Source organism: Diabrotica virgifera, chromosome 6 (genome assembly GCF_917563875.1).
Source record: "Diabrotica virgifera virgifera chromosome 6, PGI_DIABVI_V3a".
Classification (NCBI taxonomy): domain Eukaryota; kingdom Metazoa; phylum Arthropoda; class Insecta; order Coleoptera; family Chrysomelidae; genus Diabrotica; species Diabrotica virgifera.
This window is the reverse complement of record NC_065448.1, coordinates 226,828,706-226,843,423: the sequence shown is the minus strand read 5'-3', so window position 1 is coordinate 226,843,423 and position 14,718 is coordinate 226,828,706. Positions and strand designations below refer to the sequence as shown.

At 30.8% G+C, this 14,718-nt stretch overlaps 1 protein-coding gene across 1 annotated transcript in view; it reads right to left on the bottom strand.

The window, feature by feature from the left end:
• The window catches only part of LOC126886762 (A disintegrin and metalloproteinase with thrombospondin motifs 12-like), a 188,061-nt gene that overhangs the window by 35,485 nt on the left and 137,858 nt on the right, over window positions 1-14,718 (bottom strand). The window contains exon 14 of the mRNA XM_050653786.1: window positions 7,048-7,168. Within this exon, the coding sequence (XP_050509743.1) occupies window positions 7,048-7,168 (121 nt within the window). The remainder of the gene's footprint in view (window positions 1-7,047; window positions 7,169-14,718) is intronic.

The window sequence follows — 14,718 nt, the reverse complement described above, 5'->3', positions numbered from 1 at the left end:
AGACCTAGGTGTAGGACATCCATATACTATTCGAAATAGGTGACTCCGTTTAATTTAATGGTGTATTAATATACATGGTGTTCTATTTAAAATAAGCATCATATGACATATTGAATAATCCAATAATGAAACTGTAAATGTTGAACACCCTATAAACAATTGTGTAATAATTAATCATGAAATACATTCAACCAATATCCAGCTATTTAGATGTAAATGTATTTTTTTCATAATTTCTTAAATAACTTGAGAATAAGCCTTCGTTTAAAACTTTACATTTTAAGAAAAGTCACCATAACTCAGAACACTCTGTACATAGGTATAGAGAAGCCTTATGAAACTATACCTTATTTTTTTGCGGACAATTAAAAATGCAATAAAATACAGGGTGTTCCATAAGAAAAAATATAACTTTGATACGCCGCCATTTATTGGGACACAAATGTAGATTTTATCAACTTAGAAACTACTAATTTAAAAATTTTTTCAAATCTTTTACCATTTCGCTGTAATCTTCCGTCCCGTTAGAGGTGACTCACCCTGTATAAGTAATATAAATGCAAAAAAATAAAAAATACTTAACGGTAGATATGCATTAACAGATCATGAAATCAATCAATAACAGACCATGGAATCAATTCCACAAGATTAACAGAATTTACAACAAATGCGAAGAAGATTTGGTCCGGAACAATTTGGATGACGAAACAGTATGGAAACTCGAGAAGCTTTGTTCAATTTCAGTGTTCTCAAGCAAAAGTGTCGGGATCAACAAAAATATGTCTACTTGTGCTTTATGGATTATGAAAAGACTTTTGACAAAGTCACACACGATTAGATAATAGAATGCTTGCAAAAAAGAGCCTGGATCCAAACGACATTAATACAATGAGTGTACTCTACTGGAACCAAAACGCCTCTGTCAGAACCGAAAATGGGTGATATTGAAGCCATGAACATCCACAGAGGAGTTAGAAAAAGTTGTATACTATCGCCATTATTATTCAACTTTCACTCAGAGGAAATCTTTGCATAAGCTCTTGATGAAGCACAAGAATAAATAAAAGTCAATGGGAAAATCGTGAACAATATCAGGTACGCCAATGATATATTACTGACTGCTGGCAGTGAAGAAGAACTACAAATTCTGTTAACCAAAGTAGTGCGAGAAGGAGAACTACATGGCCTTAAGGTGAATGTGAAAAAACTAAAACAATTGTAATTTTAAAAAAGCACACACCAGTTATAAACATATTAGTCAACAACAATCTCGTTGAATAAGTGAAAAAGTTTAAGTACCTATAGTGGAAGTCACATGCAGATGGCAATGTATGGATGTAGGGTAACAGTGTTGCCAATTCTACTGCCATTGTAAATTTTGCTACTATTTTAAAATAAACTGGGCCAAACTCAAAAAAGTTCACAAAAGTGTAGTATTTTTCCATTTTACACTCATAAATATTTTACAAAATATAATTATTCTTTTATAGGAGTCTGTCCATAACGTACGATTAAAAACTTTGACAACATTGTAGTTATTTATGCCATATACACGGAGAGAACAATTTCTTCCCTCCTAAAACACTGATTTCTTTGAGCTATCTTTGTTAAAAGTTACCATATATCATATTAACTTAAACATACCGCTTCACATATAAAGAAACGAGTTTTTTAAACACAACTCAATAATTTCTTACAGATAATTTCTTCAATACTAAGAAATGCATTAATGGTTACATTTTAATTTTCTTACCCTAAAGTTTTTGTTTCTTAAATTGAAAACTACAAATATTTTGCAGTAAGAAAATATGTTAAGTTTATCCATATTTATATTTGTGAACAAGAAATTTTCTTGCAATTAAGTAAATATATTAAACCACAAGAAATAATTCTTCAGAAATACCCTCTGTAGTAACTGTGGTTATTAAATAAAAACTTTATCATTAATGCCGAAATGTTACTTGCAAAGATATTTTCTTCCACAAAAGAATTGCACAGTAACCATTATTCACTATTTGTGATTTAATCTCAATGTTTGACAAGATGGCGTGGCATTAGTTCATTTTCATAGATGGATATTGGTTTTATTGGTATTCTTTTAAATCTAAGGGATAGTTTGAAGGTACGTACATGTACATAGGTATTAAATAAAAGTAAATTGATTTAATGTAATAATAATATTGTTGCATATTCGAATATGTAGTTCTAAAAGAAACAATATTACCTTTATATGCATTTTAGATATCTATATATTGATGGACAAATCTGAAAAGAAGAATCTTATTCTAACTGTGAAATAAGCCACAAATTAACTTAAAAAATGATTTTATTGACGTTTCGACTTCCACCTTGGAGAAAATAATATATCTAATATAAAGCTTCAGAACAATATTGAAAGGAGCTATTAACCAACTAGGGGCTTCCATAAATGGTAGACCTGTATACAGGTAAGTTCCTTTATAGAAATGTGTATACTCATGTATAAACTATAATATGTTCCTTGAATGTATCGTCTTCTATATACAATCCTACAATTCAACGTTATATCAAACATGGCGTGTGCTTTATTCGTCATAAAGAAATATTAGTTAGTCTAATAGAAACATCTTAATGATTAAGAACTTTTATTGATGAAAACTCAATAAGTTAATAGGTATAAAATAAATTAAGATGTAAAATAATAATACTTTTTGTAATAAAATTTCTTAATGATTAGGTTTGCTGTCTCTTTTAGATTATATCAATTAATAAAATTACAATATATGTCTGCTTCAATGTTTTACATTGGTTGTATTTTTCTTCTTATTTTAGCTAAACAATGTCTATTGTGTGATATTATACAGATCAATCATTAATAGTTCATATTATACAAAAAGAAAAAAATTAACATAGATGGGAGGATAAATAAAGCCATGTTTGAACTAAATATGATTGATTATTATTTGTTGAAATGCGAAGAAATGTTTTTGGATTGTAGACTGTTTTACTGATACCTACCGTTCTTATACCAAAAAATTAATAGTTTTTATGTGGGCCCGTGTATTTGTTTTTTTTTTATTTCCTTTTTTCAAAATAAGTATGTACTTATATCCTTATAAAAATTTTTTTATTAAAATAAGTTCACCCTTTCTCCATAACGGTTTCGTTTTAGGTAATTGCTGATACACAAAGTGCTATTAACAAAGAGAAGGAAAAATTAAGGAAGTTGGATTTGCCTCTCCATCCTTTTATTATTTTATAGAAGCCAGTGGTTTAAGAGTGGAGAAATTATTTGTATGTATTAATATCTAACGTTTAATATCCTGTTTTTATTATCTAATAAAGAATAATTTTACCTTAAGACAGTGGCGTAGCGTGAGTGTCGGCCGCCCAGGGCGGAAGACAATTTTGCCGCCCTCTTATTTAGGTATTTTAATTTATTGTATACTATACATTAATTATAGAAAACTTTTCGGCGAGAACAGTCATCATTATTTTGCATTATACAGGTTGGATTAAATAAGAAAGTTTATCTAAGTTACAATCACGTTTATTAATACAAAAATTCTTTTACTTTAACCAATTAGATACATTGATATAACTTAGGACCTTATTACTTCAGATTAGGTACACCTTGACGATCGAGAAAATTAAATAAAATCAATTTTTAATTAGAACTAGAACGATACTATAATGTTATATTTTTATTTTTATTGAAAAGTAATATGAGTATTTGTTAGAATGTAAAACAAAACCTCCGTCTTCAATTAAAAATTTATACGTCTACTTTTTTTAAGAGCAAAGTCTTTTATTGCACCGTCAATGTCTATCTCATCACCCATCTCTTGCTCAATAGACAAAATAGCCAAATTAGTTAGTCTTAGAGTACTCATTGTCGATCTTAAATAATTTTTAATCAACCTTAATTTTGAAAAACTCATCTTGCAGCTGGCATTGCTTATAGCAACTGTGAAAAATATTCGGAACATTATTAAAATATTGGGCAGAGTTTCTTCCAGCTTGGATTTAACAATAAATTTAAATAATTCAAGTAAGTCTGCATTAATCAATTTCGTTGCCTGTAGCAGCAACGAAAGTCCGCAGTCGAAGTTTTTCCAGCTTGAAACCCTACTCGTCAATTTCGTCAGATGCGTAATCTAGGTCTAGATTACATTCATTTTTGTATGAATCTAATAATATAGCCGGCGTTCCATAAGAAAACATCCGTTCAATTCTGTAGCTGTTGAAAATGCTCACGAATTTCTACAATAACTCTATCTAACGAAGAAAACAGCTTTCGTCTCAACTCATTTTCACAAGACAAGTTATCACCTCTAGTTCCGTCATCAAAAATATGCTTTCTTGTTATGCGCCTCCGAGGTTTTATGGAAATTCGAAGTTCTTCACACATATTATTTGCATAACCTACAGCGCCATTTTCCCATTCCTCTGTTTTCTCTGTCAATATCATCTGCAAAGCATTTACTTTCTGAGCATATAATCTTATGTCAAATCCCCTTGTTTGTAAATATTTTTGTGCATCATTCACTTCATGTAGCACAGGTTGCCACAGGTCCAAAAAACAAAGAAGGGAAAATGACTGCGTCGAAACTAGTAAAGCACCTGCATCTGTCCTCGTGTTTAAGCTTTCACCTGCCTCTGTCAGTTTTTCCAAAGTGACGAGAATGTCGTTGTAATGATGCCATGTCACATTTACGGCATCGCCTCTTGCACTCCACCGTATGTCTTGAATCCTTCTTTTGCCTGTAGCTGCTATCAGAACTTCCCAACGATGTATCGATGAGAAAAAAAAAGAATGCAACGTTCTAAAGTGCCGAAAAAAGTTGTGCTGATTGTTACTAATAAACGGGGAATTTCCACAAGTCAGTATAGACGTTGCCGTTGTTGCCAGTCGCTACAAAATATCATTCAAAGAAAAGGAATTCTCCGAATTCGTCACAAAATAAGTAATGAAAAATTCCATGCTTCTTTCAATCGGTCCAAATTTGTAGTTGCGATAAAAATATAAAATGGTTCAAATATTTACAAAATATTTTTATTATTTATTGTTAATTTTTGCCGCCCGGGGCTGGCCGCCCCTGCCGCCCCTACTCCGCTACGCCACTGCATTAAGAGTATAATTTATTTCGACGTATGTTATATCACTTTATTTTTAAGAAATGTAACTTAATTTTAATATACAATTATATCTGCGAAATATACTTCTTAACATTAAATACATTAATTAATAATGGTAAGATAGCAATAATCCTTACTAAGAAATATTATTGCTCAGGAAGAAGAGTTTTGTAATGCCAAGAAAATATATTCTTATGACAAATATAATTTCTTTCTGACAAATGGGTTTGCAGTTTGCAAGAAAGTGATAGTTCAATCATGTTTAAGATATATTTCTTTGGGTATATTAAAATTTATTTGAAATATTTTATAAAATTATATCTTACATACAAAGATATATTTCTTAGGCAATACGCCAAGTCGATCTTTCTTAAATATTAATAAAGTTTCTTTATGTCAAGAATTTTTTTCTCTCGGTGTAGAAAGCACAGGAGTATCTCTATTACGCTGGCATCTGAATGTGAACTTCAATATAGGATGTTGGATACATGATACATGAAATATTAGGCCAAGAACAAGAGGTTAAATATAGAATATAACAGACAAGTAACACCTTCTTTAAGATGCGACAGTTACTCACTACCAATAATCTTGGTCTATCCCTACGATACCGCATGAAAAAGTATTATGTCTCTAGTGTACTATTACACGTCATGGAAACTTGGACGTTGACAGTCAGCTCGTTACGACGTTTAGAGAGTTTTGAGATGTGGGTGTTTCGTCGTATGCTGAAAATTCCATGGACCGACCACGTTAGAAACGAAGAAGTTTTAAGGCGTATGAATAGAGAACGTGAACTCACAGAAATTGCCGAGAATCGTAAAACAGCTTATTTTGGACACATATTTAGACACGACAGGTACAGCTTTATTCAGCTTGTTCTTCTTCCTCTTCTTCGTCCAGCTATTCACGTCCACATCTGAACATAAGCCTCTTCAAGTCTTCCTTTCCATTGTTTTTTGTTGTACGCTACTTGTAGCCAATTTTTCCCGGCAGTTCGTTTCAGATCATCTGTCCATCTCGTAGGAGGTCTACCTCTGGGTCTTTTGTGTTGGTATGGTCTCCAGAGTAGAATTGTTCTGTGCCATTTGTTTAGATCGCTCCTAGCTACATGTCCAGCGTATTCCCATTTCAATTTTAATGATTTTTGTACCACATCGGTGACTTTAGTTTTCTGTCTTATCCATGTGTTTGTTTTCCTGTCCTTAAGTTATATGCCAAGCATTGCTATTTCCATCGCGTGTTGACTGACTCTGAGTATGTTCATATTCTTTTTTGTGATTGCCCATGTTTTTGTTCCATAAGTTAATATCAGAATAATGCATGCATCAAAAACTTTAGATCCAAGATGTAGTTGAATTTGCTGATTTCTGAGTATATAGTTCAGTTTGCCGAATGCTGTCCATGCTTTCTTTCTTCTTCTTTTTATTTCTTTCGTTTGAATTTCCCTATTTAGTAATATTTTTTGTCCTGCTTGTTATAGAAGGGAAATCGAAGGCAGTTGCAGCCCTGGTAGACGAGAAATGACCTGGCTGCTCAACATCAAAGAATGGACAGGATTAGACTTTTATAAGAGAAACCCACAACAGAGAAGACTTTGCAAAAGACGGAATCGATCACAAGCATGTTTTGGATTCCTCTGAAGCAGTTGTTTTACAGAATTATAAAAAACATATATTTTTGAAAATGGTACACAAAAAATAAAACAAAAACTATGCTAACACATTATCTGACATAGCAAAATTAAGTAACATTTTCTGGTATGCTTTTTTTACTACAAAAATGCGCTTAGGTTACTCGAGATTTCTGACATCATAATCCTACTTCGTTGCTAAAACATTAGAATAGTAAATAAATTATGATGTATTTTACAAATGTCAACTTAATATAATAATCAAGTATAACTTTTAGTATTAACAACATACTTACATGAAATATTAAATCTTCCGTGGTAGGCCCATGTACGACTAAGGATTCTCGTCCTGGTTCTGGATGATTGTAGATAGCTTCAGTTTTTCCAAAATTCTTCGTTCCGTCTTTCTCTTCACGACTAAAGACAAATGTAAAGTAAAAAACACTAAGGCAAGTCCCAGTAAAATATATATTACATACAAATTGTTTAAGTTAAATATAGAATCCTAATAACTAGCTGGTCTTTTTTTTACTAATAATGTTTTTTAATAGGTAGTGACCACAGAATGATAAAATGCCCGATAGAAATAGACCTTGTGAAAGATAGATACCGCATGATCAAATAGAAGTCCAGTACACCTACGTGGACAAAGCAGGAGATAGATAAATGCATTTGAAGAACACATCAACAGCATTCACAAAATCAATAAGAATACAGACCTAATTTATGTACACGCCCTGAATGACATTATAATAGAAACTATAGAGGGAATCTCAATAGCTTATTTTATTAGCTCTATGGAAAACGGTAAAAAAGAAATACGAAATTAAAGACTAAAGATAGAAATATCATCACCGATATAGATGAATTACTAAGGGAAAAAGAGGAAAATTCTGCAAAATTATTTCAAACAGTTGGAGTGGGACGCCAAGGAATTAATGTTGATGGATAAATGCACCTACACCTACGATTCCCAGACGAAATAAGTCTGATAACAAATAATATAAGAGATTACTAAGAACAGAGACCACAACACAAGCAGCAAAAGCAGCAAGAGTAAGTGGTTGCCTCCGAGAAACCATATGGAGAAACAAATATCTGACCACGGAAATCAAAATAAAAGTATACAAGACAACAGTAAGACCTATCCTAACATACGCAGCGGAGACAAGGACCGATACAAGAAAAACGAAACAACAAATCAACAATATCGAAATGAAATTATTAAGATCAATAGCGGGCATATCATTAAGAAACAGGTGGATAAAATAAAAAAAACTGGAACGAACATGCAAACCGAATGGGACCAGAAACATTAACGAACATCTGTAAAAACAACAAGCCGTATAGAAGAAGACCCGTTGGAAGGCCGCCGAAAAGGTGGAAAGAGAATGTACAGTCAACAACAACTGAAACAGAATAAGAGGCAGACAAACGGGAGTAATCCTAGTCACGAAGAGATTGAATCTGTGCTTACTCAGTTAAATGTCGCCTGTAAGGAAGTTGATATGAACATAAATTTTCGAAAAACACAATTCATAAAAGGAACTAATAGGCAAAGATGACAAATACCTAATTTATGGAAATGCAGGAAAGCTGCAATACACACTGTTAAGGCCATCGATACATAATTCGCAAAACATTTTACGGCTATCCCTATTTTTCTGTCTTTACACGGCAAATTACGTGTAGTAAAATCCTCACTGGTATGGATATGTAAACATTAATACTTGACAATGTCATCATTAACTTTAAAGAGATGGCTTTTGAATGTTCCTGGATAACTGTTACTTGTATAATTGCAAATGATTAATTCAGTTAATAAATATGATAATTTTTTGCACTAATTATGTATTCAGTGGTTGTAATAATTTATATGCTGTACAACAGAAACTAATACTCAAGCGAGAAAAGAGGAAAGGTGTTAAAGTGATTTTTTAATAATATATTGTTACTATGGAACGTTTACAATTTTGAACATCTTTAACAACAAAATACTTGGATCACAGAATATATTCTGGCCAATTCTGTGCTTGGATCGTCCATAAATAACAAACAATTAACTTTTTATTAAGTTCACGTCTTAACTCAATTATTTATCCAATACACTATAAATATTATTTAATCAACAACTCAAAATATTCTTCTTCTTCTTCTTTTCGTTATTGCTCTCGCTGCAAGGCGATTATCTGCACGATTTAAAGGCGACCTTGATATAGTCCGGCTTTAGCCATACCAAAATCGCTGACTATGTTCTTGTAAGAAGCTTTTGATGAGGTGTGAGGTGTAATATAATTAAATGAGATTAATTGGGTCAGGTTAAGTATGATTAAAACATAAATTAAATGACAAATAGCAACATATAGGTAACACGAATACATATAAACAGTTGAGCCTTGAAATTTGTAAGCTTATTTTGTTAATTGCTAGAAAACGCATTGCAGTTTATAAGCTTATTTGGTTAATTGCAAGAAAACGCATAATTACATTGACTGATTCTTCCGTTAAGGAACTTAGAATATTGTATATAGAGAGCGGTGTTTTGAAGTTAATGGAAATGGATTTTGTGTATATATCAAAATTAGGAATCACATTAATCGGGCATTCAAAAAAGATGTGGTTTAGATCCTCGAGACGACCACATTCACAAAAAGGATTATCTTTTATATTCATTATATACAGATGTTGTTTTGTTAAACAATGACCTGTGCGCATTCTAATGATAGTGTCTTCTATTTCTATATGGAAAATTTGAATACCAAGGTTTTGTGGGAAAGAAGTCTTGAATTGTTTTGTATTGCGAAGTCTTCTTCTGGACTAAAGATTTCAATTTGTCTTGGTACTCTTTTGTAATTTTTCCTCTGATGACTGATAGAGCATCCTGGGAATCCAGTTGTACTTCCATTGGTACATTCAGGTCTCTTCCTATTTTTGCCAGTATGTCAGCCTTGGTGTTACTAAATATATTAGAGTGTCCAGGTATCCAGGAAAGGAGACTTTTGGTGCCATTCTCATTGGCTGAAGATATAAGTTTCTTTGTTTTTAGGGCCCTTTTATCTGCTGACTCAGATATGTTACATGTTTCCATATAGGTTATTGCATTGAGCGAACCAGAAAAAATTATAGCTTTATTTAGATGTTTTGTAATTGCTACTTCCACCGCTTGATGTATTGCAATACTCTCTGCTTTGCTTATGCTTAGAGCTCCAGGCAGTCTTGAGGAGAAATTATATTCAATATTCAAAATTATATTCTTGAAGAGAATTATATTCTTGAGAAGAAATTATATTCAATACTCAAAATATTCCCGATGCCATGTCAAATATTTAAAATTGTCACTGTCTTGTCAACATATTCTATTTGACCCAGTGCGTTGTATGACAAAGATAGCGAATGTTCGATTTGGAAAATATCACCACGGACATGGTATCCATTTTTTTTCAAATTCTGAAAAAACTAATAAATATTTTAAAAAAATTTAAACGCTGAATGAAAGACTAAATTATTATCGAGGGCTGAAAGTCCCTTGGAATAAATAAAAAGTTTCTTTTGAACGAGATATTTGAAATTAAAAATCACACTACATTTTCTCTTAGTTTTTCACCTCTGTAACTTATAAACATTAGAGAAGTTTTCAGGCATTTTTGGCCCTCGGTAAGAACGTAATCTTTCATTCTTCGTTTAAGTCTTTCAAAAATACTTATTAGTTTTCTCAGGATTTGAAAAAAAAATGAATCCCATTTAAATAGCATTGGAGCCGAAACTACGCACACATCTCCTTAAAAGACGAAGACTAAAGTATAAAGTAAATAAAAGATAGACATCAATAATATCGACGGTTGAAAGGCAAAAGTTACCAAACGCCAATTTGGGCGATATTGAGATATATATATCACTGAAATCAGAAAATTTTTCTGCGTCGATTGATTGTATCCTCATGTGGCTACGATGAATTTTTTGTCGCTTGGTAATTTAAAATAATTGACATTTTTAACAATTTTCGGCGACCAAGCGACTAGAATTTGGTAAATTTAAGAACAACTTTCATTTGGTACCTATCCCATTTTAATCCTTTGCAGTTAGTAAGTTTTTGTTAGATTGTATTTTAAATGTTTGAGTGCTTAGTGATTTTTTACAAACAATATCTAGAGTTTTTAAAATGCTTAAGAAATTTTATCCCATCCAAAAATATTTTTTTTATCATTTATTACTTTTTTTCGCACAATAAATAAATACCATTTTTTGTTTAGTTAATTATTTCTAGATGTAACTTTCTTAAACAAGATCAATAATTTTTTCTTTCTACATAAAATAGATGGAGTTTGTCGCTTGGTAATAATTTACCTGCCGTTTTTTTAATGTTTTTGTTGCTTAGATATATTTCTTTAAAAAATAAATTTTAAAAGGAAGCTTATCATTATTGCACGTAACCTGTTCCGCCGCTAGAACGCATCCAAATCATAGTTTCATTAAGTGGTTAATAACAGAATATCGGTCAGTGTGCTCCGAATTGTTGAATAGTTGTTGAAATCTATATTTTTTAGTATTGGGTATTACTTATTATTTTAACTCATTTTTGGACCTACGTAATCGTGTTGTTTTATTAATATAATGGATAGTTGAAAATGAATACCTACACAATATCCTAAACCTAGCTTTGGCAAGCGCAGGGGCATCTACCAAAGATTTACTTTTGGTAAGTAGTGTAGCACTATGCCAAGAAATCAGTAGGTACATATTTCAAATAAAAAATTTATACATTTCACTTATCATGCATGTCGTTTGGATAAATATTCCAGAGAAATAAGATTTTTCTCGTGACACATCCCCCTCCAGGCCGAAACCAAATTTTTTGAGTAGTATGGACATCTATATTATTAACCTATATGTTTCCTGCAGCCGATTTTGATGATATACATAGTTATAAACAAATGAAGATAAAAAAACGCTAAATTTTCGCTTTTTTCGTCTATTACCAAAAAGTTAAGCACTTTAAACAAATTTGAGTGTAAGAAACTCATAAATCGTATAAAAAACTTCAATATGGCATTCGCTGAATATGTCCATCCTTATTGGTTGCTTAGAAAATTGCAAAATAAATCATAAATTTTGAGTTTTTAAAAATATTCATAACTGATGTAAAAATTAACTTAGAACCTTCTTATTACACGGAATGCTGATACTTCTTGTACTTAAATTAAATTTTAAATTTCAAAGCAATTGGTCAAATAGTTTAAAAGTTATTTAATTTGTTTATCCCAAATTCATTTTTTTTTTTATTAAACACTACAAGTCAGAAAATTATGAGGCTACAATCATACTTCGGACAGTTTATGAAAGAAGAACATTTATACTATTACCATTATTAAAAATAAATGACAAAAAATAATTTTAAACAGTGTAAAATTATTTTGAAAGAACATGTCGATTTTTTGCTTACTTATAAACAATTAGAATAACTTTTTAACCGTTACCTGTAGAAAAATTATTTTTTCATGTTTAGAAAGACTGAATTTTTATACACATTTAGAAAGAAAAACAACTGTCCTAGGACAATTAGAGACAAAGTTAGCCCCCCCCCCCCCATTTATTTAATTCACATGTTTTTGCAAAATAATTTTGCCATATTTATAATTATTTTTTGTAATTTTTTTTTAATTAAATTAATACTGTAAATTTCCTTCTTCCATAAACTATCCAAAGTATTACTGTAGCTTCATCATTTTCTGACTTACAGTGTTGCAAAAAAAATAAATTTGGGATAAACAAATTAAATAACTTTTAAACTATTTGACCAATTTCTTCGAAATTTAGGGTATGAATTAAGCACCAAAAGTCTCAGCATTTCGTGTAATAAGAAGGTTCTAAGTTAATTTTTACATAAGTTATAAATATTTATAGAAACTCAAAATTTATGATTTATTTTGCAATTTTCTAAGCAACCAATAAGGATAGACATATTAAGCAAACGCCATATTGAAGTTTTTTTATACCGTTTATGAGTTTCTTACTCTCAAATTTGTTTAAAATGCCTATTTTCTTAGTAATAGACGAAAAAAGCGAAAATTTAGCGTTTTTTGATCTTCATTTGTTTATAACTATGTATATCATCAAAATCGGCTGCAGGAAATATATAGGTTATTATTATAGATGTCCATGTTACTCAAAAAATTTGGTTTCGGCCTGGAGGGGGTTGTGTCACCAACAGGCTATTTTTTTCCTTATTTCTCTGAACTAAAAGACGAAACGATTCAAAGGAATGTTGTTCTGAAGCTATTTTCTTGTGGCATTTTTACAATTTTAACTATTTAGAATGGGAAATAAGCCACAATATTATTAAAAATATTATGAATTTACTATGAGATCTCTAACGCGAGAATTTTAATGTCACCATTGCATGTGGTTGTCTTTTTAAAGACAGATCACATGCTATGATTTTTTTGTGACGGATATTCTTGAGTTGGGGTTGATTTCATGTAATCGAATGAACTATCTTTCAGTAAAGTCGTCCCAGGAACGCAACTCATAAATATTGGCAATATCATTTTAAAGTCTTCTACTTTAAAATGTATCATATATATCTGAATTGCCGATATAAATGAGTCAAATTAAATAAATTATTAGAAGAATTTTTTTACTAAGCAACAACATTTTTGTTTATATTAATAGTATTTTGTATTTTGACAACGGCACCCGATTTGGGCGTCGAAACGTTAATAAAAATCATTTTTAATAATATTGTGGCTTATTTCCCATTCTAAATAGTTAAGATTCAAAGTAAGGCCTGTTATTAATATGATAATTACTAGACTTAGGCAAATATGCAAATTGCATATTTTTCATATTATGCATAAAATATGCAAAAATGTCAAATTTTGCATATTTTTATAAAAGTATGCATAAATTGCATATAACTTGAAATTTTATCACGTGTATAGATATATTCATGAAATAAAATCAACGAAGAGCTTGGAAATCCGAATATACGTTGTTTCAATATTTCTAGATATTTATTGTAATGTTGTCCTTGAATAAGGGTTCCAAACTCTGCTAGTTTGTACAAAATCCAAAATGTCTAGGTAAAAATTTTAATTGGGAGGGTCAGTTTTAGAAATTAATTATTATGTTGTAAAATTGATACCGGTAACCCCTGTCCTTGTAATATTATTGTGAATTGCAATTTGAAATTGCCGAGAATAAACGCTCTGTTTTCTCGTACAATAGCCTTTAGTTGCGTGCTTCTAATTTAGGCTAATAGTATTTTTTCTTAGATAAAGAGAAAAAAAAACAAGAATCTCTTGTAAATATTTGGGGATCTTCCTGCTTTCATAGTCATATTATCTTGATATTTTTGAGATTCCTGATTTTAATTGTTATGCAAATAGTTACCAGGTCCTTTTTGAAGTACTTAGTTCAAGTACTAGGTGGGACATTTTAAGAAACAATTTAATTTGAAAGCAAAGATTACCGTATAGGTATTTGAAAAATGCCCCAGTTACATCAGTTGATGTCGAAAGTTGATGTGGAAATAAGTTTTTTCATGTACAAATATATTGTACCTACTCAGAAACCACAAGTTTTTGTTTGAAAAATTTAAACAGCCGTTTATCATTTAGTGTTAGCACAATTCTAAGTAATATCATTTATTTGTTAAAATACTTAAATAGTTAAATACCTAAGCTTAGTTTGTAAAATAAATAAATGTTAATTACTGTAAATTATGACATATTTAAGATATTTTATTATTTCTGTAAATAAAATTATGTATGTATATTTACAGTAAAACCTGTCAGTAACGGCCACAAAAATGAAAGAATAATTGGCCGATATAGAAAGGTGGCCGGTATTGCCAGTTTTTGTAGTCTACATATAATTATGGCATATAAAAGTGGCCGGTAACATAGGTTTTACGGTAGGTACTTCTATTTTTTTTATTTTTATATGCATATTTTCTAGATAAACATGCA